This window comes from Coturnix japonica, unplaced genomic scaffold (genome assembly GCF_054131305.1).
Source record: "Coturnix japonica strain WE unplaced genomic scaffold, WE-NBRP24 Scf075, whole genome shotgun sequence".
Lineage (NCBI taxonomy): Eukaryota > Metazoa > Chordata > Aves > Galliformes > Phasianidae > Coturnix > Coturnix japonica.
Window position 1 is genome coordinate 486,968 of NW_028188978.1, and position 24,450 is coordinate 511,417.

At 46.5% G+C, this 24,450-nt stretch overlaps 1 protein-coding gene across 13 annotated transcripts in view; it reads left to right on the forward strand.

Moving 5' to 3' along the window:
* Positions 1–20,953, forward strand: part of SCN8A (sodium voltage-gated channel alpha subunit 8) — a 57,274-nt gene extending 36,321 nt beyond the window's left edge. For 10 of the 13 annotated variants that reach the window (XM_085534108.1, XM_085534106.1, XM_085534104.1 and 7 more), the window contains 16 exons: positions 212–571; positions 1,209–1,344; positions 2,941–3,179; positions 3,711–3,884; positions 4,462–4,818; positions 5,534–6,004; positions 6,392–6,509; positions 7,176–7,330; positions 7,718–7,891; positions 11,859–11,981; positions 14,469–14,753; positions 15,174–15,227; positions 15,567–15,704; positions 16,374–16,478; positions 16,576–16,846; positions 17,355–20,953. In XM_085534108.1, coding sequence (XP_085390234.1) covers positions 212–571; positions 1,209–1,344; positions 2,941–3,179; positions 3,711–3,884; positions 4,462–4,818; positions 5,534–6,004; positions 6,392–6,509; positions 7,176–7,330; positions 7,718–7,891; positions 11,859–11,981; positions 14,469–14,753; positions 15,174–15,227; positions 15,567–15,704; positions 16,374–16,478; positions 16,576–16,846; positions 17,355–18,502 — 4,308 coding nt within the window. In that variant the 3' untranslated portion in view covers positions 18,503–20,953. Of the gene's footprint in view, positions 1–211; positions 572–1,208; positions 1,345–2,940; positions 3,180–3,710; positions 3,885–4,461; positions 4,819–5,533; positions 6,005–6,391; positions 6,510–7,175; positions 7,331–7,717; positions 7,892–11,350; positions 11,421–11,858; positions 11,982–14,468; positions 14,754–15,173; positions 15,228–15,566; positions 15,705–16,373; positions 16,479–16,575; positions 16,847–17,354 lie in introns of those variants that run through there. The other 3 variants (XR_014941368.1, XR_014941369.1, XM_085534109.1) reach the window with 2 other exon arrangements.
* Positions 20,954–24,450: the final 3,497 nt, after the last annotated feature.

Genomic DNA, 24,450 nt, shown 5'->3' on the forward strand with positions numbered 1-24,450 from the left:
AGTCGGGATCATACTCTGCTTCATCCTGACTAGAAAATCAGAGGGATCTACCCCCTCCCCCCCATTAACACATCTAGGGAATCAGGAGGTCACTCATGGCCCAGGTTTGCAGACCACGTAAAAATCACTCTCCATTGCAAGTATTAGAAGGTCATGATGGTACTTTGCGTCCATGTAACTCACCCCACTGTCCTTCATTCCCTACTCCCAGTCTCTCCTCAGCATCCCGGGCTCCCCTTTCCTCTCCCGACACAACAGCAAGAGCAGCATCTTCAGCTACAAGGGTCGATTCCGCGACCCAGGCTCGGAGAATGAATTTGCTGATGATGAGCACAGCACGGTGGAGGAGAGCGAAGGCCGCAGGGATTCCCTCTTCATCCCCATCCGCGGCCGTGACCGACGGAGCAGCTACAGCGGATACAGCGGCTACAGCCAGGGCAGCCGTTCCTCAAGGATCTTCCCCAACCTCCGCCGTAACATCAAGAGGAACAGCACGGTGGATTGCAATGGCGTCGTGTCCCTCATTGGCGGCCCACCTTCCAGCATGCCCGGCGGGCGCCTTCTGCCTGAGGTGAAAATACATAAGGCAGCTCATGATGGCAGCTTAAGGAGGCTGATGTGTAGCTAGTATAGGCATGGCAGCCTTGTTGTCCTCCTCTACTTCCCCATATGCCGCCCTCTGAGCCGTCTGGGCACCCCAATGCGTTGAATGTTGGTTTGTCTGACCGCAGATGCCGGTGTCTGTTTTGGGTTCCAGTCCCCACTCTTTGGCTTTTCCCCTTTTTGAAGGGAAGTAGAGATGGTCATTTAGCCCTCACTAAAAGGCCTCTTTTTCTTCAGAGGAAATGGGGGTACCAACAAGGAACTTGTCTGACTGTTCTAGAATTCTAGAATGGAATGGTTTGGAAGGGACCTCAGAGATTATAGAAGCTTGGAGTGGTTTAGATTGGAGGGGACCTCAAAGATCATGGAAGCATGGAAGGGGTTGGCTTGGAAGAGACCTTAAATAATGTCCAGTGCAACCCAATTCCATGGGCAGGGTTACCAAACACTGAACCAGACACAAGGTCAGGTCACCCAGAGCCCTATCCCACCTGGCCTTCATTCAATTGATTCAATTCTAGGCTAATAATTCATTCCTAGGCTAATAGCACGTAAAACACAGGGAAGATGAAAAGCTTGTATTAATCTGCACACAAATGTTGCAGGGTACGACTGAAATTGAAATTAAGAAGAAACCTGGTGGGTCTCTCTTGGTCTCAATGGATCAGGTGAATGCCTCCTATGGAAGGAAGGATCGTACCAACAGCGTGATGACCGGCTTGACCAACACCCTGGTTGAGGGTAGGTGTGGTTTGGACGTTTGCTTTTGGGTTTTATGAGTGCATATGGATCGATTGCCCTCTCGTGGTGTGTTTTAGGAAGGCAGAGGATCCATCCACATCTGGTTTCCTTGTGCTGAGCAGGGCTGGAGACACGTCTGCCCTGAATGGTGATGCTGGTGATGTTGTGAGATGGTTTTGGGGTGGCTGGCATGACCAGGGCAATAGCTGCTTGCTAACGTTGGCCTTCCTTGGACTAGGAAAAGTAGGAATACTAGAGTCATGTCAGGGCTGGGTCTTTTCAAGCTATATTGCACAATGGAGATAATAATGCATTGTTTTTACCCACACCTGCTTCTTCCAAGCCAACATTAATACAGAAGCATTTATGAGACTTTATTTCACTTGGTTTTAAATATAAATCACGTAGATGTGGAGGCGAAGACAACAAAGAGTTGTAATTTTACAGTGATGAATACACAGTTATGGGAGTAAAATAATGGTATGGGTGCCCTGCCGTCTCCCAAGGGCTGGAGGGACCCTCCTTTGCTGACAGCCATGGGGAGAAAAGGTTTGAGCTGCCATAAGGTCTCTAGTGCAAGAGCTGTGAAAGGAGAAAGGGGCTTCTGCACGATGGAAGTTCTGAAGTGCACAGCGCCTAGAGATGTGATTTCCAAATCTGTTATACAGGAGCCAGCAAGAACTGGTGAGCAGCAGCCATATGAGGTTGGTGATCTCAAATTCCTGCTGTCTCCTGCAATAAAACTGTATGAAGACTAAATATACTTAGAAACAGAGCAAGGCTCTTCTGCTGCTTTCCTCCTGCGCATACGCCTACAGGCTCCAGTGCTACGGTCCTCTTTTTTAACTTCAGAAATTCCAAGGCAACTCAATACTAGGCAACCAGAGAACCAATGAGGAAGGGAGCAGCGGTCCTTTCCCTCCTCATAAAAAATAAATAGAACTTTAGTGAGAACAGCTGTATGGCTTCAATAAAACCATTGCTAAAGTCAAAGAGCGATGGGGGAAAGCTCCTGGTTTGTTTTCTTTCTAAGCACTTGAAATGAGTTGGTTTAAATGATGGACACAGCGTTAAGTTTGGTTTCTGTACGTGGATGTGTTTTGTCTTTAATCAGGTTATTCCTGCTCAGAATCCTTTGCAGCACCATGTCATGCATTTCCTCTTTTAGATCATGCCTGCGTTCAACGCAGAATCCATTTAACTTCAAGTTATTTAAGAACTGGCACCGAAGGCAGCTTAGGATTTGCAGCTTTTATTTGAGCCATTTTACCTCGGTCTGTTCTGAGTTATCTCATTTAAAACAATTAGTGCTCGTCCTGGTGGTCTGCGTGATTGGCCGTGGCCATCAACTCCCCTGCTTGCTAAATCTTTGTATTAAGCCATTGCCACACAGCCTGGGTTTATTTCTTTAGTTTTGGGTATTGCTGAAGAGAAGGCAAAGTGTAACTTTGCTGCAAGGAAGTTGACTTATTGTGCAAGCAGAGAAGTTAAAGGTGTCCAGGCTGGGAGCATTTTAGCCATGCTGAGAACCAGGCAGAGCCAGCAGTGATAGAGGGGAAGACTGAACTCTGCTGCTGTTTCCTTTTGTAACCACAGAGCTGGAGGAGTCCCAGAGGAAATGTCCCCCATGCTGGTACAAATTTGCCAACACGTTCTTGATCTGGGAATGCCACCCCTACTGGATCAAGCTGAAGGAGATAGTGAACTTAATCGTCATGGATCCTTTTGTTGACCTGGCCATCACCATCTGCATTGTGCTCAACACTCTGTTCATGGCAATGGAGCATCATCCTATGACCCCCGAGTTTGAACACGTGCTCTCCGTAGGAAATCTGGTAAGATGGTGTCGGTAAATATTCATAGCACCACTGAGGCTGGAAAAGGCCACTAAGGTCACCAAGACCAACCCCAACCCATCCCACCATGCCCATAACTGCATCCCTCAGTGCCACGTCTCTATGGTTCTTGAGCTCCTCCAGGGATGGCGAGTCCAACACTCCCTTGGCAGCCCTGTGCCATTGCATCTCCACTCCTTTGGAGAAGAAATGTTTCCTAATACCCAACCTGAACCTCCCCTGTCCAACTTGAAGCTGCAATCTTTGGCAGCTTGGAGATATTGGGTGCTCCTTTCTGGACACAATGTAATGCTACTTAAAAATCCATCCATTAATCCCTGTTATGCCTGAGTAGGTCAGTGAGATTTGTGCTAGTGAAGCTGAGAACTGTGGGCAAGCACACGGTGTTGAATAGACTGTGTTTGAACTGTCATAATGAATTGAAAGTTCATCATGAAGGCTGAAGGCCACAAAATGGACAGATGTGGATCTGTGCCCGTTCTTTTCTCTGTGTCTCTCCCAACACTCCAGGTTTTCACTGGAATTTTCACAGCAGAAATGTTCCTGAAGCTCATCGCCATGGATCCCTACTATTATTTCCAAGAAGGCTGGAACATCTTTGATGGATTCATCGTCTCCCTCAGTTTAATGGAGCTGAGTCTGGCCAACGTGGAGGGGCTTTCTGTGCTGCGATCTTTCCGATTGGTATTCATCTTCCAGTCCTTTCTGAATGTCTTACCTAAAGAAAAAGGAATACTCCCCTCTAAACTCCCTTTTTCCCTGCTTTTGGGGGAGGACAGTGGATGGAATTGAATCATTTCTTTGGTCTCTACTTTCTTCACAGTGCTGTTATGTTGTATGAAATCTGAGCAGCAGCTCATTGCAGCGAGGGATGACTTGGTAGTGTCTTGGTTCAGAGTACTTGATACGGATGTTGTTTGACCTCATTAGAACACACCTTTCATTTTCTGTGGTCTCTTGAGGCGATTTAACAAGTCAGGTTTGCTGGGCTGCGTGTGAAGCTTTTCCTTTGCAAACAGAGATCAGTATGTGGGGGAATAACAGTGCAGAGTACACAGGGTTGAACTGGCAGAGGATTTAAGCATTCCCTATTGCCAATGATTTCAGCAGCGAGAGCAGGAGGTTATGGCTGCATAGAACACTTGGTGGCTCTGGTTTATAAACTTCTGCCTGATTGTGCCCTTTTATAAAAGATGATAGATTTTATAATAGATGAAATTAACTATTGTTTTTTCTGTTTGTCTGGCTTGTTTTTTTGTAGCTGAGAGTCTTCAAACTGGCCAAGTCCTGGCCCACTCTGAACATGCTGATAAAAATCATCGGTAACTCAGTGGGTGCTTTGGGCAACTTGACCTTGGTGTTGGCCATCATCGTCTTCATCTTTGCGGTGGTTGGCATGCAGCTCTTTGGCAAAAGCTACAAGGAGTGTGTCTGCAAGATCAATCCGGAGTGTGAGCTACCCCGCTGGCACATGCACGATTTCTTCCACTCCTTCCTTATTGTCTTCCGTGTGTTGTGTGGGGAATGGATTGAGACCATGTGGGATTGTATGGAGGTGGCAGGACAGGCCATGTGCTTGATTGTCTTCATGATGGTCATGGTCATCGGAAATTTAGTGGTCAGTAAATGGTTACTGATGGTCTTTATCATTTCCTTCTGGGTGGGGTAGAGCGTGGGGAGACCACAGGACTGGGGGGAGACCACACATTTAGGGAGTCTCTTTGAGTTTGATTGGGGTCCTTCATGGCCTTTGGTGGATGAACAGTCCTGTTGGCTTTGGTAGTTCAATATTAAGGCTGTGCTTTGTTTTGGCTTAGCCAGTTGCCCACAAAAACAGCTTCCAAGCAGTCTGGGGTAAAAGCTTTTCATATCCCAGGAGAGGAAGGTCCTGAAGTGCTAAAATGAGGTTGGAGGTTTCTAAAATCTGCCCGTTCAATCCTGCAGTGTTACTGTATGCAAGAAGGGGCTGTTGGAATGGCACGGGCTGTCATGATGTGGGAGCTCAGACTGGGTCAGCACGTATCCCTCTAGCCTTGTATTTTGTGAAGAAAAGTCTATGGAGGACAACATAAGCAAGAATGAAGCAGAGTGAACGGTTGCGTATCTTACAAGTAGAGTTTGAGCCTTGTCTGAAAGGACTTGCTTCTCATTAAAGGGATTTAAGCAAAATGAGCCCTGGGACTATCAGTAGATGTGGGCATGGAAATAAATCTGGGAGTGATCCCTCAAAATGCCCCTGTGTGGCCCATTTCCTTTGAGCTTTAGATGGGGCCCGAGGTGGAAATCTTGCCTTCATGTGCAGGCTCTGCCAAGTGTGACCTCTTCTCCTGCAGGTGCTGAACCTGTTCCTGGCTTTGCTGCTGAGCTCCTTCAGTGCAGACAACCTGGCAGCAACGGATGACGATGGGGAGATGAACAACCTGCAGATCTCAGTGATTCGCATCAAGAAGGGCATTGCCTGGATTAAGAAGAAAGTGCGTGAATTCATGCAGGCTCACTTCAAGCAGAGAGAAGCAGATGAGGTCAAACCCTTGGACGAGCTGTACGACAAGAAGGTGAACTGCATTGCCAACCACACAGGGGCTGATATCCACAGAGACATTGATTATCAGAAGAACGGCAATGGCACGACCAGTGGGATTGGGAGCAGCGTGGAGAAATACATCATTGATGAAGACCACATGTCCTTCATCAACAACCCCAACCTGACCGTCCGGGTGCCTATTGCTGTCGGGGAATCAGACTTTGAAAATCTCAACACAGAAGATTTCAGCAGTGATACAGACCCTGATGGCAGCAAAGAGGTATGTCGTAATGCTCATTATCCACTCTTGTCAATTGATGTCTGAAGCATCTTAGGAGGGGGAACTAGATAGTTCCAGCACTGGACTTGGGTTTGCGTTACGATATTGGCTTGCACCTGAGATAGAAGCTTCTTGTTTGTGCTGGTTGCTTTATGGAGATCCATGCATGCTTCTGTGCTTACTCAGGGCATTTAGATATGTGATTAAAGGGACCAATTGAATGAGAGGTGTCTGTCCATCCTGTTGACATGAGATTTAAGCTGGGTCATGGTCTTAATGAGGTCAAGTGAGGAGACAGCTTTCTCTACAGTAAATGACTTGCTGAGTCACCACGAGCTTTGGTGGGAGCTAATTATAGGTTGGGATGTGTTTCATTTTGTGTTCAAGAAACTGGATGATACCAGCTCCTCCGAAGGCAGCACCATTGATATCAAGCCTGAAGTGGAAGAGGTCCCCGTGGAGGCACCAGAAGAGTATCTGGACCCGGATGCGTGCTTCACAGAGGGTACGTTGAGTTAGATGGAACCTCTGAGCTGTTACTGGGACCCTTATCTGCTGTAAGCTTACCTTCAGGATAGGTCTGGTGTTGGGTTTTAGCTTCTTTTGAGAGCCTTCTTGGGCTCTCCATCACAGCTGAAGTAGGCAGGAAGCATTTGCAGGGTGAGGGCCTCAGGGATGTAGCTGCCATTGCTAAGATCTACCTGAATTGCAGGTGGGGAAAGCTGATTGTACAATTGGTGCATTGAGTATTTAGAAGCAGAAGAATCTGATTCTGGGTTTGTTTTCTTTTTCTTCCTCCCCTGTCACTGGCCTCAATGTCTTCCAGCAGCTGATCCGTTACAGGTATTCCCAGGGCGAAGAGAGATTGTAAATGGCTCAAGGTTATTCTATGGGCAGGTTCTCCATTCCTGTCCTGTCAGGTGTGTGGATCTCTCACCAAATATAACTAGCTTAACCTGTTCAGGAATTCTAGTTAATTCAGGTTCCCAGATACAGAAATGATGGAAGTAATCCTCAAAAACTCAAAAACACGCAGAGTTTGAACTGAAACTCATATGATGAGCATCCAAATCAATTCCAGGTGCTGAAAATGTTACGTTCTTGCAGTATCTCCTCTACTACCCAACAAAATTTGGGGCTCACATCTCTTTGTGCATTGTTCCCTTTCCAGGTTGCATGCAACGCTGTAAGTGTTGTCAGGTCAATATTGAGGAAGGGCTGGGGAAGTCTTGGTGGACCTTGAGGAAGACGTGTTTCCTGATCGTGGAGCATAACTGGTTTGAGACTTTCATCATCTTCATGATCCTGCTGAGCAGTGGGGCTCTGGTAAGCAACATAGAGATGTACATGTAGCTTTGGGGCCACTTGGGAGAACTGTTTGTAGGAAACATGGTGAAAGACGGGAACTGTGATGGTTCTTATTGGAAAGCAGCAGGTCCGTGTTGTGGTTGGTGCTGTACAAAAGTCTTTCTCAGTGAGTTCCTTTAGTTTAAACCTAAGATGAAGATTCTGAGCCCAGATGTCTCGTTTCTGCCCATATTTCAAGTAGAAATGTGCTAAATTGAGATAGTTGATGCGACTACTAGAGCAGATGTATTGCACTGTGTAAAGAATGTCATCTCAGTATTGTTTGAATGAGCTTCTGGATTAATTACTGCATTGACCCATGGAGTAAATCTGGTGTAATGACATCAGGACCTGATTATTCCCCAGGCCTTTGAGGATATTTACATAGAACAGAGGAAAACCATCCGGACCATCCTGGAGTACGCAGACAAGGTCTTCACCTACATTTTCATCCTGGAGATGTTGCTGAAATGGTGTGCCTATGGATTCGTCAAGTTCTTCACCAACGCCTGGTGCTGGCTGGATTTCCTCATTGTGGCTGTATGTATCCTCTCCTCTTTATTTCTGACTGGGGGGGTATGTTAGTTAGCAGAATGTTGGGATGTTACTTAGCAGAACGTTGGGGTAATGCTTTCTCCTGTAGAGTGTCCTAATGGAGCCATGTGTGCAGTGTGAGCTCAGACCCAGATGTGTGTCCCAAACACGATGGAGGGTTGAGCCCTTTGAGTATGGAGAGCGTTTCCCGTGCAATTTGGGGTTCTCAAGAGCTTGGATTCTCTTAGAAACATTTTGTTGTGAAGCAGCTTCGTAGTGAGTATCCCAAGAGCAAAGAGAAGGCAAAAAAAATGAACACCCTAAAACCCTTCCAAGGCTCTCGTTGGGAGAAAGGAACATTTTGAATATGATTCATTGAGTTGCTTTTCAGCAACGTTATCACTCTGGAAATATTTCCGAGTAGGTGGAGGAACTATCCTTGGGATTCAGGGGCAGAAGTGACTCAGGATGTCTACATTTCCTGTGGAAAACTGACTTTTTATATGTATATATGTATTTATATTGCATTTTTTTCTCTTACGAAAAGATCTGCTCCCCATAACACCTTTGCTTCTTACACACATCTCAAAGAAGTAACTCTTCTTCTTTGAAAATAGCTCTGTTGCTGCCTTGTGATAACATGAGAACCTGCCATAGCCTCCCTATTCCTTCTTAGGTGGAGGGGGGAGATTTTCACAAGGCAAAATTGTTTGGGGTGCAGAAAAATAGCACTCATGGTCCTCATGCTGTGAGTTGAATTCCAGCTGTTGGGAAGGAGCAAAGCATCGTTTACAAATTGCACTGAACGTGGTGGTAGATTTGCAGGATGTGGAGCTGGTGGTCCATGCAAGGAGCCTGAATCCACTGTACTTAGGGTAAATTTCTCTTTGCTTGCTGCCCTAGATGGGAAATCTTCATGTTTTTGTCCACAAAAAAATAAATAAATGGGGATTTGAGGTGCTGAAAGCTGTAAAATAAGCTGATGTTGCAATGGATGAGCCAAAGCTGAATGTTACTCAACGAAACCTCAGCTCTGCACAGTATCCTGTAGCTGTTAAACACTTTTTACTTCCAACTTCTTTAATGCAACGTCAATGGGGTTGAATGGAGTCACGCGGTGGCAGCCGTAACAGATAGAGGATAAGACTTTGCATCATAACAACGCTCTTGAATGTTATTTTTCAGGTTTGGTAGCATTGTCAAATAACTCTCCTCTGATCCCCAAAGCTTGCTGGGTGTGTTTGTGAAGACAAAGTCTTGTTCTGGGTGATCATGAAGGCTTCTGCTTTTCAGTCAATCTGGGATTCCTTTGGTCTGACATCGGCGCCTGCTGTGTCTTCTGTTGGAGCGTGCGAGAGAATAACACTGGAAAGGCCCCATGAAAGCTGAAAGAGCCTTTTCCTGCTGTTCTTATAGGTTCACGCTCAGGAATGAGGCGTTATCCCAAGGGGAAGAAGCTCTAAAAGCATGGATTCCTTAAGTCTCTGTGTTATATAGGGAGTAAAACTGGTTCTGTATCCATAGACCATAAGACCGAACACTGTTTGATGTTGGTCTCACCCTTTCTGTGGGTGATTGATTCCTTGTCAGCCTTCCCATTCTGCTCATTCCCAGCATAATTTATATGTTCTCACTTTTCTGTGCTATCGAAGTCCACTCTTTCAAACGTGACGTGATGTGGATGTGCCAGGGTTGCACCGCCCTTGGTCCTATCCCATGCAGGCTGGTTTTGCTCCGTGAGGGCTTTTATTTAAACCCTGGGGATGCCCGTGGTGTTTTGTTTTGTTTTCTTTTTTTTTTTAATCAGTGTTACCTTAAAAGAAGAAACAAATAACCCAAAACCACATGGGAAAACTCAAAGAGCCCTGCTGTCTTGTATGGGACCATTTTGGTATTTAGGAGCATTTTGAGGCAAAGACAGAAGAAACACAAGGTAGACGCAGAGTTAAGCAAGGCAAGGCCTGTGTCTTTCCAACACCCTTTTACCAAAGAGATTGAAATTATGCCCCTGTTCTGCTGCCTGGGTGGCGTTAACCATGTTGTGTAGAGCTCATGTAGTGGTGTTGGATGATGTGATCAACCCACAGAGATAAAGAGCTTTTCCAACTCATCATACCAGCAGCTGATTCTTCAGGTCAGATGGTGCATGTGTTGCTTGACTCCCCTTTGAGCCCTTGGTTTGGTCTCATATATCAGGTGGGAAGAGGATTTTCCACCGCTGGTGAAGGCCAGGACAGAGAACAGGAATTCACCCTGTGTGTGTTTGTGTTTGAAATCTGGTCCTGGATATTTTTTTTCCTGGAATCTGTGGTGTTTTGTAAGGATCATCTTTGTGATTAATTTCACGTCAATGTCTGCTTTAAAAAAGGAGGAGGATAAATGGGAAATGCCCTCTACTGGGAAATAGGATCGAAACAAAACACCGCCACCAAAACACAGAGGAAGGGCTCGTGTTTTTCCATTATTTGTTGCTGTATATTGATGTCTTCTTTTTTTTTCTCCCTTACAAAATATTGGCATTTCTGTTCTTATCTGTGTCTGTGACGTGATGCCAGCCAGAAATGGAAGGTAGTGGGGTGCTGATGGGGTGCTGCTGTCTGTAGGTGCTGTTTGTGTATGGCCAAATCATGCGTAATGCAATCCAAAGAGTTTCCCATGGGCTCACCTGGGGATCGGAGCTCTGCCCTAAAGGCTCGTGCCAGCTCCAAAAGGAGATGCCCCCATGCTCTCAAGATTTCAGTCCATGCAGTTAGAGCTTGGGCTGCACCAGTTGGCCAAAGGCAGCCAGGAATTGATGGGATCCATAGAATCTTGGAATCACAAGGTTGGAAAAGACCTACAAGGTCATCCAGCCCAACCGTCATCCTATCCCTGTTACTAAGCTACTAAATGCTTCCTAGAATCACAGAGGTTGGAAAAGGTGTCCAAAATCATCAGCCAACCATTGATCCATCCCTACTAAACCATGTCCCCAGCTGGTTCCTGAGCCTCCGCCAGTCCCTGCACAGCTCGTGCCAATGCATCACGGCTCCTTCAGAGGGGAAACTGTTCCTAATATCCAACCCGACCCTCTCCTGGTTCAACTTGAGGCCGTTACCTCTCATCCTAAATTCACGAGCCTGGAGCCTGGAATTGATTGTAGGCTGTGACACAGGTTGTCTTCGTGGCATTGAAAGAGGGACCAAAACAAACCAGTCCCGGTTCTGCCGTCGTTTTGGGATTAGAGCCTGAGCAACCGTGTAATCCTGCATCCCACCCAGCTGCAAGATGCTCATCTACCCTCACCTTCTCTTGGAGATGTTTCCCCAATGCTGCTTGGGTTTATGAGCCATCAGAGCTGGGATCAGTGGCCGTGTGCCCTCCGTTGGGTGCTCCCATCTCTGCCAGAAGCCGGCTGGGCTGCTTGCTGTACAAACGGAGCTCAGGTGGTGCAGTGTGTGTATTTATCTGTATTCTTTCTCATAGGTACCTTTAACATTTGTCTGGCTTAATTTAATGGGAGCTGCTGGGATCCTGCAGACAGTACAGGGCGAGGGTAAGGTTTTTGTCATCCGTTTGGGCTCTTCCTTCCGACAGACCCCTTTACTCCGTCTGTGTGTCTCTGCCTCTCTCTCACTTCTCTTTCCCTTATGTTCTTTTCTTATTGCCTTTCTCAACCGCATTATTTCCTTCCAGGTCGTTTCAGTCAAGTGAAGTAGGCAGCTGGTGTCATGTCTTCGGTATTTCTCTATGGGGGCCGCCCAGGCTGGCAGCTGGGGTTGGGCAATCAGGGTTAGGGGACTCGTGCTAACAGTCTGGAACCTTTTTTTTTTTCTTTTTCTTTCTCTTTTTCCTTTCTTTTTTATTTTTTTCTTCCTTTTTTTTTTTTTTTTCCTCTTCTTTTCCTTTCTTCTTCTTCTTTATTTTTTCTTCTTATTTTTTTTTCCTTTTTTTTTTTTCTTCTTTTTCTTTTCTTTTTCTATTTTCTGTGTAGGTCTCTTTAGTCAGCCTTATAGCTAATGCCCTGGGCTACTCGGAACTAGGTGCCATAAAGTCCCTTAGGACCCTAAGAGCTTTGAGGCCTTTAAGAGCGTTGTCCCGATTTGAGGGGATGAGGGTAAGATGCCATCAGCAGCTGATCCTTCTGCATGCCCGTGGAGCGGTTTTATTTACGCATGCTAGAACTGATCAAAACGGGTGGAAAAGAGAATTCCAATCAGAAATGTGGTGCAGCTGCTGACTCGATCACCTCGACCGTCGATGTCCCCCCACCCTGCCCACCGCTGCGCACTCCCCACTTAAGAAAGGGAGAATGCATCCAGCTGCCTCATTACATTAATGACCGGCCCCAACCACGTGCCGTTTGTAGACGATGTTAACACTTGGCTGTTCTCATTGAGCCTGGCTTTGACCTCTAGCATCCGAGGGGGCTTCTCAGCTGTAATTCTTCTATCTAGGGAGAATCACCAGGTGCAAAGAAGCTGAATTCGAACCACCCCGGGCTCTCCGCCGCCTCTTGGTGGGGTTGGATGGGAAGAATCTCTGAGGGGCTGCCAAAAATGCATTGCAGGGGGGGTGAGAGGCTCCAGGAAGGGACCAGTGGGGAGCTTGGCTGCTTGCAAAAACGGCCTTGGTTTAATTCCTCTTGTTGCACCTTGTTGTTCTCGATCCAGTCTGGCGGTGACTGGAAGCCTTGTCTGGTAGCGAAGCTTTTTCCCTTTCCACTCCCTCCCTTGTACCATGCTTTGACGGTCCCCTGTCCTGTCACCGTGACACGAAGCACAAGCAAAGCATTGAACTTAACGAGCTTTCCTCAAATTGATAGCCGGATTTGAAAGGATTCGATATTATTTCAGTGCCTTCTGCTGCTTTCCCACTCATATCCGTATTTTGGTGCCTATATATATAGATATCTTATTTCCCATTTGGGATTGAAGCACTGTTAATAACACGCAGAAGAAAATAAGTGGAGGGTATGTCCTATGGGATCCTATGTCCTGGAATCCCATCAGTTACCAAAAACCAAAGGTTTTCTTCCTTTCTTTTTGATTTTAAGATGAGTGCTGACGCACTGTAAAGCCAGAACCATCCTGCAGAGCCAGAGATTGGAAATGCCTTTGCAAAGGAAACGTGCAATGCAGTTCTTTGCTTTTCTCTACTCCGTAGTAATCTGCATTTTAAAGAGCCTGCTCTGCTCTTCAGTTGTTCAGGGAGTCTGGAAGTAGTGCTGTGAAACATGCATGCCTTTTTGTCAGTTGCTGGTGTTCAGTCCGTGCACAAAAGCCATGTTCCTTCGCTCAGATCTCCTTCAGTGGTGCAGAAACATCATGCAATAACACGTAATGACCTATAGATTTGTTTTGGGAGGGTACAGTGGTTTCTTTCAATGTGATGAAGTGGATATCTGGAGCATCTTAGAACAAAGAGGCACGTTGCTGTGCTGGAGCGCACCCCATTTGGACAATGGAAGCAAAGCCTTGTTATCTCTAGTGCTTGGCTCTAACCTTTGCCTTTTTAACCCTATGCAGACAGGGGATGAAGTCATGAGGTCATTTGCTAATTGTTGCATTGCTGCTAATTGCCTGGATTGCTGTTTTCTTCAGATTTTCTCCATGTTGGAGGGCAGGCACTCAATACAGAGCTTATTGCACACACAGCAAACAGACCTGGTGGGTCAGGGTCGTGTTGCAGTGGTGTTGCTCTCTGTGTGCCCAAGCTCAGGCAGAGGAGTTTAAAACAGTTTAGATTCTGCTCTTCTATTAAAGGAACCTGAATTAAGAGCACATAAGAAAAGATTTAATCCTACTGCCCTAACTCTGGTAAAAGCCTGGGAGCTTCAGTTTGCTCCTGTGGTGGCAAGGGATGCTGAAGGACGTGGTGGTCTCAAAATTAGGGGATGGTGCCCACTGCCATCTTTGCGTTCGCTGCCATTGGAGGGAGGAACATGGCTTCTCTGTCTTCTTGAGCCTGCCTAGCTGCATGCTCAGCTGTCTGCCTGAGATGACACGGTTGGCCTTGCTTAGTCACCCGGAGACCTTGCAAACAGAGCACTTCTGCCTCGGTCCCGTTGCCATCGAAGTTGGCACCATGTTGGGTGCTGACCTTGGTGGGAGCTGGAAGCAGGCATCCACGCCATCGCAGCCTTGTTTGACAGTGGGGAATGGCCGTAAGGGCCCCTGGAGGCCAAGAGCCACCAAATGCATCAGCAAATGCACCCTCAGATGAGCTCTGAGTGGGCTGCAGTCAGGAGCCAATATGAGATCACTGAGCCTCGCTCATTAATGCCCGCATCTCTCTTTGGGTGATTAAAATGATGGGAAAGAGCGATTGCTGGCCTAAAGAAGTGACCAATCCAAATCCAAACCCAGTAAATTCAACACTCCGCCCTGTTCTAATTGGAAAATGGAGTTCCAGAGGTGGATTTATGATGGTTTTTTTTCACAGCTTGAAGTAAGTTCACTGCTAACTTCTGCATGGAGTCAATGCCACCGATCTGTCCGTGGCCTTACCTCCTATTCCCCCCCCAAAAAAGTGCTGTATTGATGCTTGCTGTCTCCTGCCTTGTGTTTTGTACTGAAACTTTTTCCCACCCCTTCCAACACAGGTGGTTGTCAATGCCTTGGTTGGCGCTATCCCTTCCATTATGAATGTCTTGTTGGTCTGCCTTATCTTCTGGCTGATTTTCAGCATTATGGGGGTTAACCTGTTTGCTGGGAAATACCATTACTGCTTTAATGAAACGTCTGAGGAGCGCTTTGAAATAGACATTGTCAACAACAAGACGGACTGCGAAGCGCTGATGCCGCCCAACTCCACTGAGATCCGATGGAAGAATGTGAAAATCAACTTTGACAACGTTGGGGCAGGATACCTGGCTCTTCTGCAAGTTGTAAGTGTTGCCTTCATCTCCTTCATAGTAGTGGTAAGAGTGGCTTTTTCTCATGTATTTTCTGTATTTTGTCTGCTTCCCCCTCTCCGTGCAACAGAACATCCCATAGGTTCCACCCTGCTTTGGGCTAGGGGTAGAATCCCTGTTTTATTGTTCATCCATTGACCTGATATGGGTCTCCCAGCACAACAAGTGGCCCCAATTCCACTCTTTAAAGGTTGTACCCAATCATCCATGGGCTGACAGTAAACCTGCTCATAAGTATTACTTAATATTAACTTTAAATATTGGTCTTTTCCTTTGTGGGTTATTAATAAGAGACATTAAGGGTGCCATTGTGACACAGCTGGCACGAGTCAGACTTGTTTGGTTTTATTTCAAGTGATTTTTGTCTAAGAGAATGTGTGTTTTCTTTACTAGGCAACATTCAAGGGCTGGATGGACATCATGTATGCAGCAGTAGATTCCAGAAAGGTACAGTGCATGCTCACAAGCAGATTCACCCCCTCCTCCCCCCCCCAGCAGCTCACACTGCTATTTTGCTTTCCTAAAATCAGGAGCAAAAATGGTAGGGCTGTGTTTATATCGCGTGTTTCGTTTCCTTACAGCGTGGTTTTTCATTTGCTGGTGTTAACTGTGTTGAAGTTAAAAGATGCTGAAGCAAATCCCCAAAAGAGCATTTGTTTGGTTGCTGTATTAGGGGCAGGGAAACTCCAGATTGCCTAAAAACACACAGAAAAAAGGTCTCGTTTTGACTCCATGGGTAAGATGTCTTTGAAACGTCATTTCCTTCTCTTCTCATCTCCCATTCAGCAAGAAGAGCAACCCAAGTACGAGGACAACATCTACATGTACATATATTTTGTTATCTTCATCATCTTCGGCTCCTTTTTCACTCTGAACTTGTTCATTGGTGTCATCATTGACAACTTCAATCAACAAAAGAAAAAGATAAGTGCTCGCTGTTTGCTCTTGAAGTGAACACCCATTTGAGGAGCATTGGCTCTCTATGCCAATGGGGTTTTTCTGCATCTTGAGGCCGAGAAGCTCCATCCCCAGCACAGTTCAACCCCTCTTAGAGCTGAGAGCTGCAGAACCACTGCGAAACTGAGGCAACCCAACACTTTATATAAGAACTCTGCCTAGATAGAGCTTCTCCCTTGCATGAATTTGCATGTGTTTGGTTTTTCATTTGCTTTTCCTTGTCTGAAGCAGACAGGCTTGAAGTAAGATGTCTTCCTCGCCACTGTCATTTTCAGTATCTCTCTCTGCTTTTCTTCCTTGGAAGTACAGCTAAGGTTTTGTGTGCATGGAGCGCTTGCTAAATGGCATCAGTTTTAGTTAGAGCTCTGACACCACTGCTGCCTGTTTACCACAAGTGAGACTGAGGGGATGAGGAAGAGTAGAACACAATAAAGCTCTATAGGGAAAAAAAATATATTCCTTTTTTTTTTTAAGGGAAAATTGGTACATCTTGGGTATTAATGTAAGTTATTGCTGTCTGAAATAGCTGCCACCAACTTGCCATATGGCAGGTATCCTCATGACTTGCTGCTGTGTTCTTCCTTTCCCTTCTGGTGCTTGAACTGATTGTAACCAGTTTTCCTTTTGCCCCTTTACTTTGGAGGTCAAGATATTTTCATGACAGAAGAACAGAAGAAATACTACAATGCCATGAAAAAACTGGGCTCCAAGAAGCCTCAAAAGCCAATTCCCCGACCTTTGGTGAGTACATTAGAAAGGGAAAAAAATGCAGAACAGGCTTCTGAAGGAGACTTTTATTCCAATGTGTTTGGCTCACGGCCTTTCTCCTGTTGCACAGAACCGCATTCAGGGAGCTGTCTTTGACTTTGTCACCCAACAAGCATTTGACATCGTCATCATGATGCTCATCTGCCTCAACATGGTGACCATGATGGTGGAGACGGACACGCAGAGCAAGCAGATGGAGGATATCCTCTACTGGATCAACTTTGTGTTTGTCATCTTCTTCACCTGCGAGTGCGTGCTGAAGATGTTCGCCTTGCGGCACTACTACTTCACCATTGGGTGGAACATCTTTGACTTTGTGGTTGTGATTCTGTCCATTGTGGGTGAGTGTAACACCCATTTTTCTTTCTTAGTGTTTGCAGAGAGGGTGTGTTCAAAGAGAAGCTGTAGGTACCCGGACTTCTGGCTTCTCTTTTCACCCATGGCAGAGTTTGGCAGCTCAGAGGCCCTACTTGCCTGCCTTCCTCCCTCTGTTCTGGCATTCATTTCCAGTTGCATGGAGTAAAACACTCGACAATCACTCTCCTTATCTTTAAAAGCAGACTTTTTACTCGCCTCCTTGGAATGTGATAATGCTTACCAACCACTGAAAATAGCATTGCAGCGCTTCCTACATCAGCATGTGATTTGCACTCTTGCTTTCTGTTAAATATTGTTGGTTAAATATCGAATTGAGCAGTTTCCTCCAAGAAGTCTTTTTGTTTTTAGTGGCTAATCTATGAGATGCTTGTAACTTCACAAATACAAGTTATACAAATGCAATTTACAGGTCGTTTAAACCTGGGTGGCTCAAACATGCTGACAAAACCCAACCCTTTTCTTCTTCTTCAGGAATGTTCCTGGCTGAAATCATCGAGAAGTATTTTGTGTCCCCCACTCTCTTCCGAGTCATCCGCCTGGCTCGTATTGGACGTATCCTGCGTTTGATCAAAGGAGCCAAAGGGATCCGCACCTTGCTTTTTGCCTTAATGATGTCTTTGCCTGCCTTGTTCAACATTGGCCTCTTGCTGTTCCTGGTCATGTTCATCTTCTCCATCTTTGGCATGTCCAACTTTGCCTACGTCAAGCACGAGGCTGGCATTGACGACATGTTCAACTTTGAGACCTTTGGCAACAGCATGATCTGCTTGTTCCAGATCACGACATCGGCCGGCTGGGATGGCCTCTTGCTGCCCATCCTTAACCGGCCTCCAGACTGCGACCTGGATAAGGAGCACCCTGGGAGCGGCTTTAAGGGGGACTGCGGGAACCCCTCAGTGGGAATATTTTTCTTTGTGAGCTACATCATCATCTCCTTCCTGATCGTGGTCAACATGTACATCGCCATCATCCTGGAGAACTTCAGTGTGGCGACGGAGGAGAGCGCGGACCCGCTGAGCGAGGACGACTTCGAGACCTTCTATGAGATCTGGGAGAAGTTCGACCCCGATGCCACGCAGTTCATAGAGTACAGCAAGCTGGCAGACTTTGCTGATGCTTTGGAACATCCTCTACGCGTCCCAAAGCCCAACACCATCGAACTCATTGCCATGGACCTCCCTATGGTAAGTGGAGATAGGATCCACTGTTTAGACATCCTGTTTGCCTTCACCAAACGCGTCCTGGGGGACAGCGGAGAGCTGGATATACTGAGACAACAGATGGAGGAAAGGTTTGTGGCTTCCAACCCTTCCAAAGTGTCTTACGAGCCCATCACCACCACGCTGCGGCGCAAGCAGGAGGAGGTCTCAGCTGTGGTGTTGCAGAGGGCTTACAGGTCACGGTTGGCGAGGCGGGGGTTCATCAGCCGAAGACCCCTCCCCACCAAAATGGAGAATGGAGGAGCAAACAGGGAGAAGAAGGAAGGGACGCCCTCCACCGCATCGCTGCCGTCCTACGACAGCGTCACCAAACCCGAGAAGGAGAAGCAGCAGCGGGCGGAGGAGGGAAGAAGGGAAAGGGTGAAAAGGCAAAAAGAGGTCAGGGAATCCAAGTGTTGAGACAGACAGAACGCTGGGATTGGACAAACCTAGGAGAAAATAAATATATATCTATATTTGCAAGCGGAGAAGAAAATAAAATAATAAAGATTGTTTACAAACTTGGTGAAATATATCCATACAGAACAGCTGTGGAGACACTTAACCTGAAGATCTTATACCAAACATAGTCTGCTTTCCTGTGTGACAGCGTTGCATCTTAAAGCAGTGACCTTCCGCCTGTTTGAAGGACCCCTGTGAACAAACATTTAAATCAAAACAGGGGAGATTTAAAAAAAAAAAAGGAAAAAAATATGGATTTTCTATTGTTCGGGCAGGTGGATACTGCATGTTCCACATCAGTCAATGCAACTTAGGACAAACAAGCAAAATAAAACACACACAGACACACAAACACACACACAGAAATAAAACCCGCTGCTGGGATTCATATATTTTTCCAAAGCAGCCAAAAAAATGGATTTTATTTTCCCATTTTGTTGGTTATTGTTGAAAGAAAACCCAGAAGTCACGACGTTAAGGGGTTTTGTTCATGCAAAAGTAGATTTGCATTTAGTTAAGCAGCGAAACAAAGCAAAAATTACAAAAAAATGAAAAAAAAAAAAGCAAAAACAAGCGAAATGACAAAAAAAAAACAAACAACCAGAAACGAACCACCCATTTAGCCCATGCCATCTGATTAATTGTCATAAGTTTATTTGATATTTATTATCTGCATTCTACTTTCTACATGGGCTTTACTTGGTTTGGGAGATGGGGTAATCGGGAACCTTCAGCCTGGAACCAGCTCAGGCTGAGCCCCCCAAAAATAAAAGTGCTCGTTCAATGCATAGAAACGATTTGCATGATGGCATGCCGTGACCAGGAACCATGCATGAGGAACCATTAAACCACAAGACACTCAATAATCTGTCCACAGCAGTGTGTTAAGCCATAAATTCGAGGCACTCCACTGACTTACCGTACACTGTATTGGGAGATTAACAATAATTGTGCCCTTCACCGGTACTGACCCGTTCTCAGCAATCTTTCATAGACCTGCCAGTAAGAAACAAACCAAACAGACAAACAAAAAAAGAAATGAAATAAGCAGATGAAATCCGTGTGTGTATGTTTGACGACGTGTCTTTCTTTTCCATCCAGCCATCTTTTTTGCACACCGTTAATAGAACTCAACTCGATGCTGCTCTGGACCCAGTCTAAGGGGGGAGATGTTAGGAACTGGGAATGGCTTGTTCTACTCTTGTCACTGTAAAACCAAAATCTAGGGCTCGAATACCGGTCAGCACGTTGATTTGTATCCTGCAATAGCTGTCGTTAGCGTTAATTACGACTCTGCCTCCATCCTGCAGCGTAGACACACTTGTTTTGTTTTATAATGTAGGGATAAGTGCTGAGGGCCGTAGAGATAGGGGGAGCTGGCAGCACACAGCCCCCCAGTAGGGCTGGGGAAGGGGATGTCGCTCAGCTGTGCCATGGCTGTTAGGTGGAGGGGATGGCTGGGAGCTCCCAGCCCCTTCTGCTCCTCCATCAGCACTGTGTGTTGGCGCAGCACTGTTTGGTTTTCTTGCTTCCGTAGCCATAGTGGGTTTTTCTTGTGTTTATTCTGTTGTCGGTTGGTTGTTCTGGATTTGTCTTTATTGTTTTGTTTTGGTTTGGTTTTTTTTTTCCCCTTTTGTTGCAAACAAAAGGCAGCACATGCCCGTGGTCAGTGGGAAAGCACCAGCCCGGGGGTGCAGGGGGAGAGCCGGGCGCCAGGTGCCTTCACCTCCTTCCCATTTCTTCCACTTCCATCGAGTGGTGAACTCGAACGGCCCTGCAGGGTGGGTAGGAATCAGAGCTACCTCTTGCCTAGTCTTCTCGCTGCAGCAGCAACCAATGCCACAGAGGAGAAGTTCCAACGTTTCTTTTTCTTTTCCTTTTCCCTAATGACCGCAGCGTCCTCGGCACCCAACCACCGCTCAGTGGAGGTTCATTCTTCAGGGCCAGGATGGGTTTTCTTCCAGGGTAGGAAGGGCAGTGATGGCTGAGGGCCAAACCAAGGGGACCCCAAAGAGTGGGAGAACCAGGACCTGGCGGTAGCAGGAGGACAGAGGCTGGGCATCATCTCATGGCCCACGCAGGGTGCCCAGCGCTGTGCCCACCACGATGGCCATGGAGCCATTCTGCCGCCCCAGGAACATGGCGAGGAACCTTTTCTACCCCGTCAGCTCTTTGCCCCAGTTGCTCCTAGGATATGATGTATAATAAAACAGAGAAAACATACATATGTACAGGCTACGTTGTAAACAGCACAAGAGAAAATAAATAAATAAATAAAAAATAGCTGAAAAGTGTGGTTGAACTTTTTAAGAGAATATTATAAATACTGTAATATACCATTTTATTTTATCAGCATGCCTTTTTGTAAATACAAAGATCTACGAAAATAATAGAATGGCTTCTGGCTTATGCCATTGTCCATGTTTATTTTTATTTTTTTAATATCTTTCTGTTTTCCTTAGACTTTAGATAGCCAGGAAATGTCCTCCAAAGAAAGAAAAAACAAAAAACCTCTACCCCCACCCTTCCCAAAAAATAGATTTAAACGACAAAAAAAAAAAAAAGCTTTATTGCAAATGGTCTTTGCAACAGCAAAAGTATATATTTTTGGGTTCCAATGTGCAATAAGTTGACCACTTCTATGCAAGATTTGGCTAAACTTCATAATTGTTCTTAAGCTGGGCTATTGACTCGCAGGTGAAGCTTGGTGCATTATTAGCGTTCATGCTGGCAATCCCATTCAGCTACTCAATTCCTTCGAAGGGAAACCCCTCCAAACTCTGTATATATATTTATTTTTTTAAAGCATTAGATCCGTAATAAACGTGAGAGGTCGATGGTGGCGTTTGTTGGTGGCAAGGGAACAGGAACGAAGGGTTTCTTCCACTGTTCTTTGGCTGAAAGGACGGTCTGGGGTATTTTGGTATGTTCTCAACCTCTTTGTTTCCTGCTTGGGGCAGACGGTGCCATCAGCCACTGCAGCCAATGGATCTGCGTTTCTGGACGTCTTCACTGGGTGAAGCCAAGGGCAGAGGGGAAACTTTGGTCCAAAAGCATGAAGGACGTTGGTGTCTGAAGTCAAAGGTGTACATGGGATTTATATTCCAGATTCAGAGTTATGGGAACAAAGCTGAGGGTGTTGTTGTCGATGGAAAGGACGTAGCCAAAAAGCCAAGACTACAGCAAGTAGCTCTTTTCCCTCCCCCCGTGTCCAAGTCCTCCCTTTTCGGTTCATTTGTTACTGTGTAAAAGAGCAGAGGGGAAGGGCAAAAAAGGAAATACCAATCCAAGCTGCTTATTCACTTTTCCTGTTCACCTTTTTTTAACAGTATAGAAGCCAATGTTGAACAACAACAAGAAAAAGAGAAATTAAAATAAAACCATGATGTTAGAGGCCACACCCGAGTTTGGATTATTTAATTTTCCGCCGCAAAAAAAAAAAAAAAAGAAAAAAGAAAAAAAAAATTGTTAAAGCTGTAAAAGATCAATAGTGAAGATTAGTGTATTAGAAATTGCATGGTGGCTCATAATGATCTTACCCAACATGATTAAGGATTACGTTACTATAAGCCAAAAGACAATAAAATAAATGTTACCCTTTTCACTGTACAAGGTCGGGTTGTCTCAGTGTCCCAGTTATTTGCCTGGTTGTCCTCTCCATCCTTCCTCCAAGGTCTGCTTTGGTTTGGTTCCATGTTAACACGATGACCGCAGATGTTGGGGTTACAAAGATCTGTCCTCTCCTGATGGGAGCTCTGTCCTGTGCCACAGTGGGGACGTCCCTGGGGATGAGCTCGGTGGTCACGGGGCATCACCTGCCCACATCCCCAGCACTCCCTGCCCTTGGTTGTGCAGCATCGATGTGGCTGGACAGCTCCAGAGCAAGAGACACCCAACCAAGGATGGTTGCCCATCTCCCATCCGTTGGGCACTTCCTACAGGATCACCTCTTTGCTCCAGGAGCTCAGATCCCACATCTGGTAACAAAGGGGCAATGAGGACCGAACCCACGCATGGCACAGGGCCATAGGACTGTAGAATCCCCCCAAGGTTCTGCTGCATGGCGTCGCTGCCTGGCCCCTAAGGGGGATGAGGTTTGAGATGCACACAAGCTCTGTACTTTGCTTCTCCTGGGGTTAGGATCTAACTTGGAGTTGTTGCAAGGCAAAGGGCTTTGTAATAATCAATGCTCCTAGAGGAGTTTTGGTCCAAATTATTCATCAGATATCTAATATTTGCAGGTCTCTGTTTGGTTAAGGTTGGTGCCTTCACTCTGCTCCCAGCTTGGTCTGAACACTGTTTCTCCCCCCATCACCTCCGGGTTTTATTCTCTGCTGTTTTACATGAAGAAAAGAGGAGGATGGAAACTGGCTGGGGTGGGAGGGAGGAGGAATGCCTCCAGGGAGAGCAGTGGGACGGGCGCTCCGTGTCTGAACATTGAGTTCCTTTGTACTGTACATCTTTTTACTTTGGAATTTGCAATAAAGAGCTCTGTCCATCTGATTTTAACTCCTTCTGCTGGGTGCCCTGTCGTTCTGTTCCCCTCACACTAACAGAGAGCATTCACCACCAAAAGCAATGAGTGAATTCACCCTGGTGTCCGGGCAGCTCTGGGAATGGGGAGACACAAACTCCTCTTTCTGCTCCAAAAGCACAAGAAGTACAACAGTAACACGGCCTAAGCCTGGCTAGGGATGTGCTACTGGAGCAATGCATGCAGGGCTGAGCATTTTGGGATGGAGACTGGCCATTTGCAGAAGGCGCATTGAGCTGCTGCAGGGCAGAGGCTGCTCCTGGCTCTGTAAGGAGTTCTGTAATGCCCTCAACCCAACCAAGCAACCACCACTGGAGTGGTATTCCCCTTCCCCTGAGCAGCACCACAGAGACAGCCCTCATTCCGCTCCAGAGTTAACGCTGCTGCTGCCCTTTGCTTGGGGCTGGCAGTGACCGACGTGCTGCAGCGCAGCAGATGGCAAAGCAGCATCCGGGAACAGCGGGGCGGCCGTGCAGCTCTGACCTTCCCTTCCTGGAAGGAGCAGCCCCGAGAGGAGCAGCGCTGTGCCAGGAACCCACGGTGCTGCTGCTCCAGGAAACAGCACTCTCTGAAGGGAAGGAGATACAATTTCATCTAGAAAAGCATTCTGTGGTTAACTGCTCCGTTCGTCTTTTAAAGGCAACGCCGGTGCAACTCGGCCTTTATTTTCTTCTCTAATGTTTTCCATTTGGTTGGATCGGTGCAATCTGTTTCTTGATGCAAAGTTAGAGGTTTCAGTTCTAATGACAGCAGTGCAGATGGTGGAATCAGATCTGGAGCAAAAGACGTTTCATTACTGCAGGGAACTTCCTGAGAAATGGAGACAAACACTCAGACGTGACAAAACAGCAGCTGAACAACAACTGCTCCCAAAACAAAGCTCCAGGAGAGCAAAGGTTGCTGAAATGCTCGAGTTCAGCTGGATTCCTGCAGGGCTGGGGATGTTCCCACATGGGAAGGGAATTATTTCCCCATCTCCTTCCCTGTATGAGAGCATAATGGCAAATGTTGCAGCAGAGAATCCCCACTGAGGGGAAGAGAAAAGAAGAAGTGCTCAGAGAACCCACACAGTGCTTGGGGACCCCCACTCCAGAGGGTCAGAGACCCAACCAAGGCTTGGAGAAACCTGTAGTGACTCAGAAACCCAATCAAGGCTTCAGAGACCCTATTGGAGACTGGGAGACCACACTGGGGTCTTGGAGACTCAACCAAGGCCTTGTTGACCCCATCCAACAGAGAGCTCCAAGGACTGCAGCGGTGATGTGGACAAGGGAGCTCAGCCTGGCTCCGTCCCTACCCAAGGACATTCCAACAGCCAGTGACAATTCACAGGGGATGCCCATTGGACATCCACCTTTGGAAGCTCAAGGCA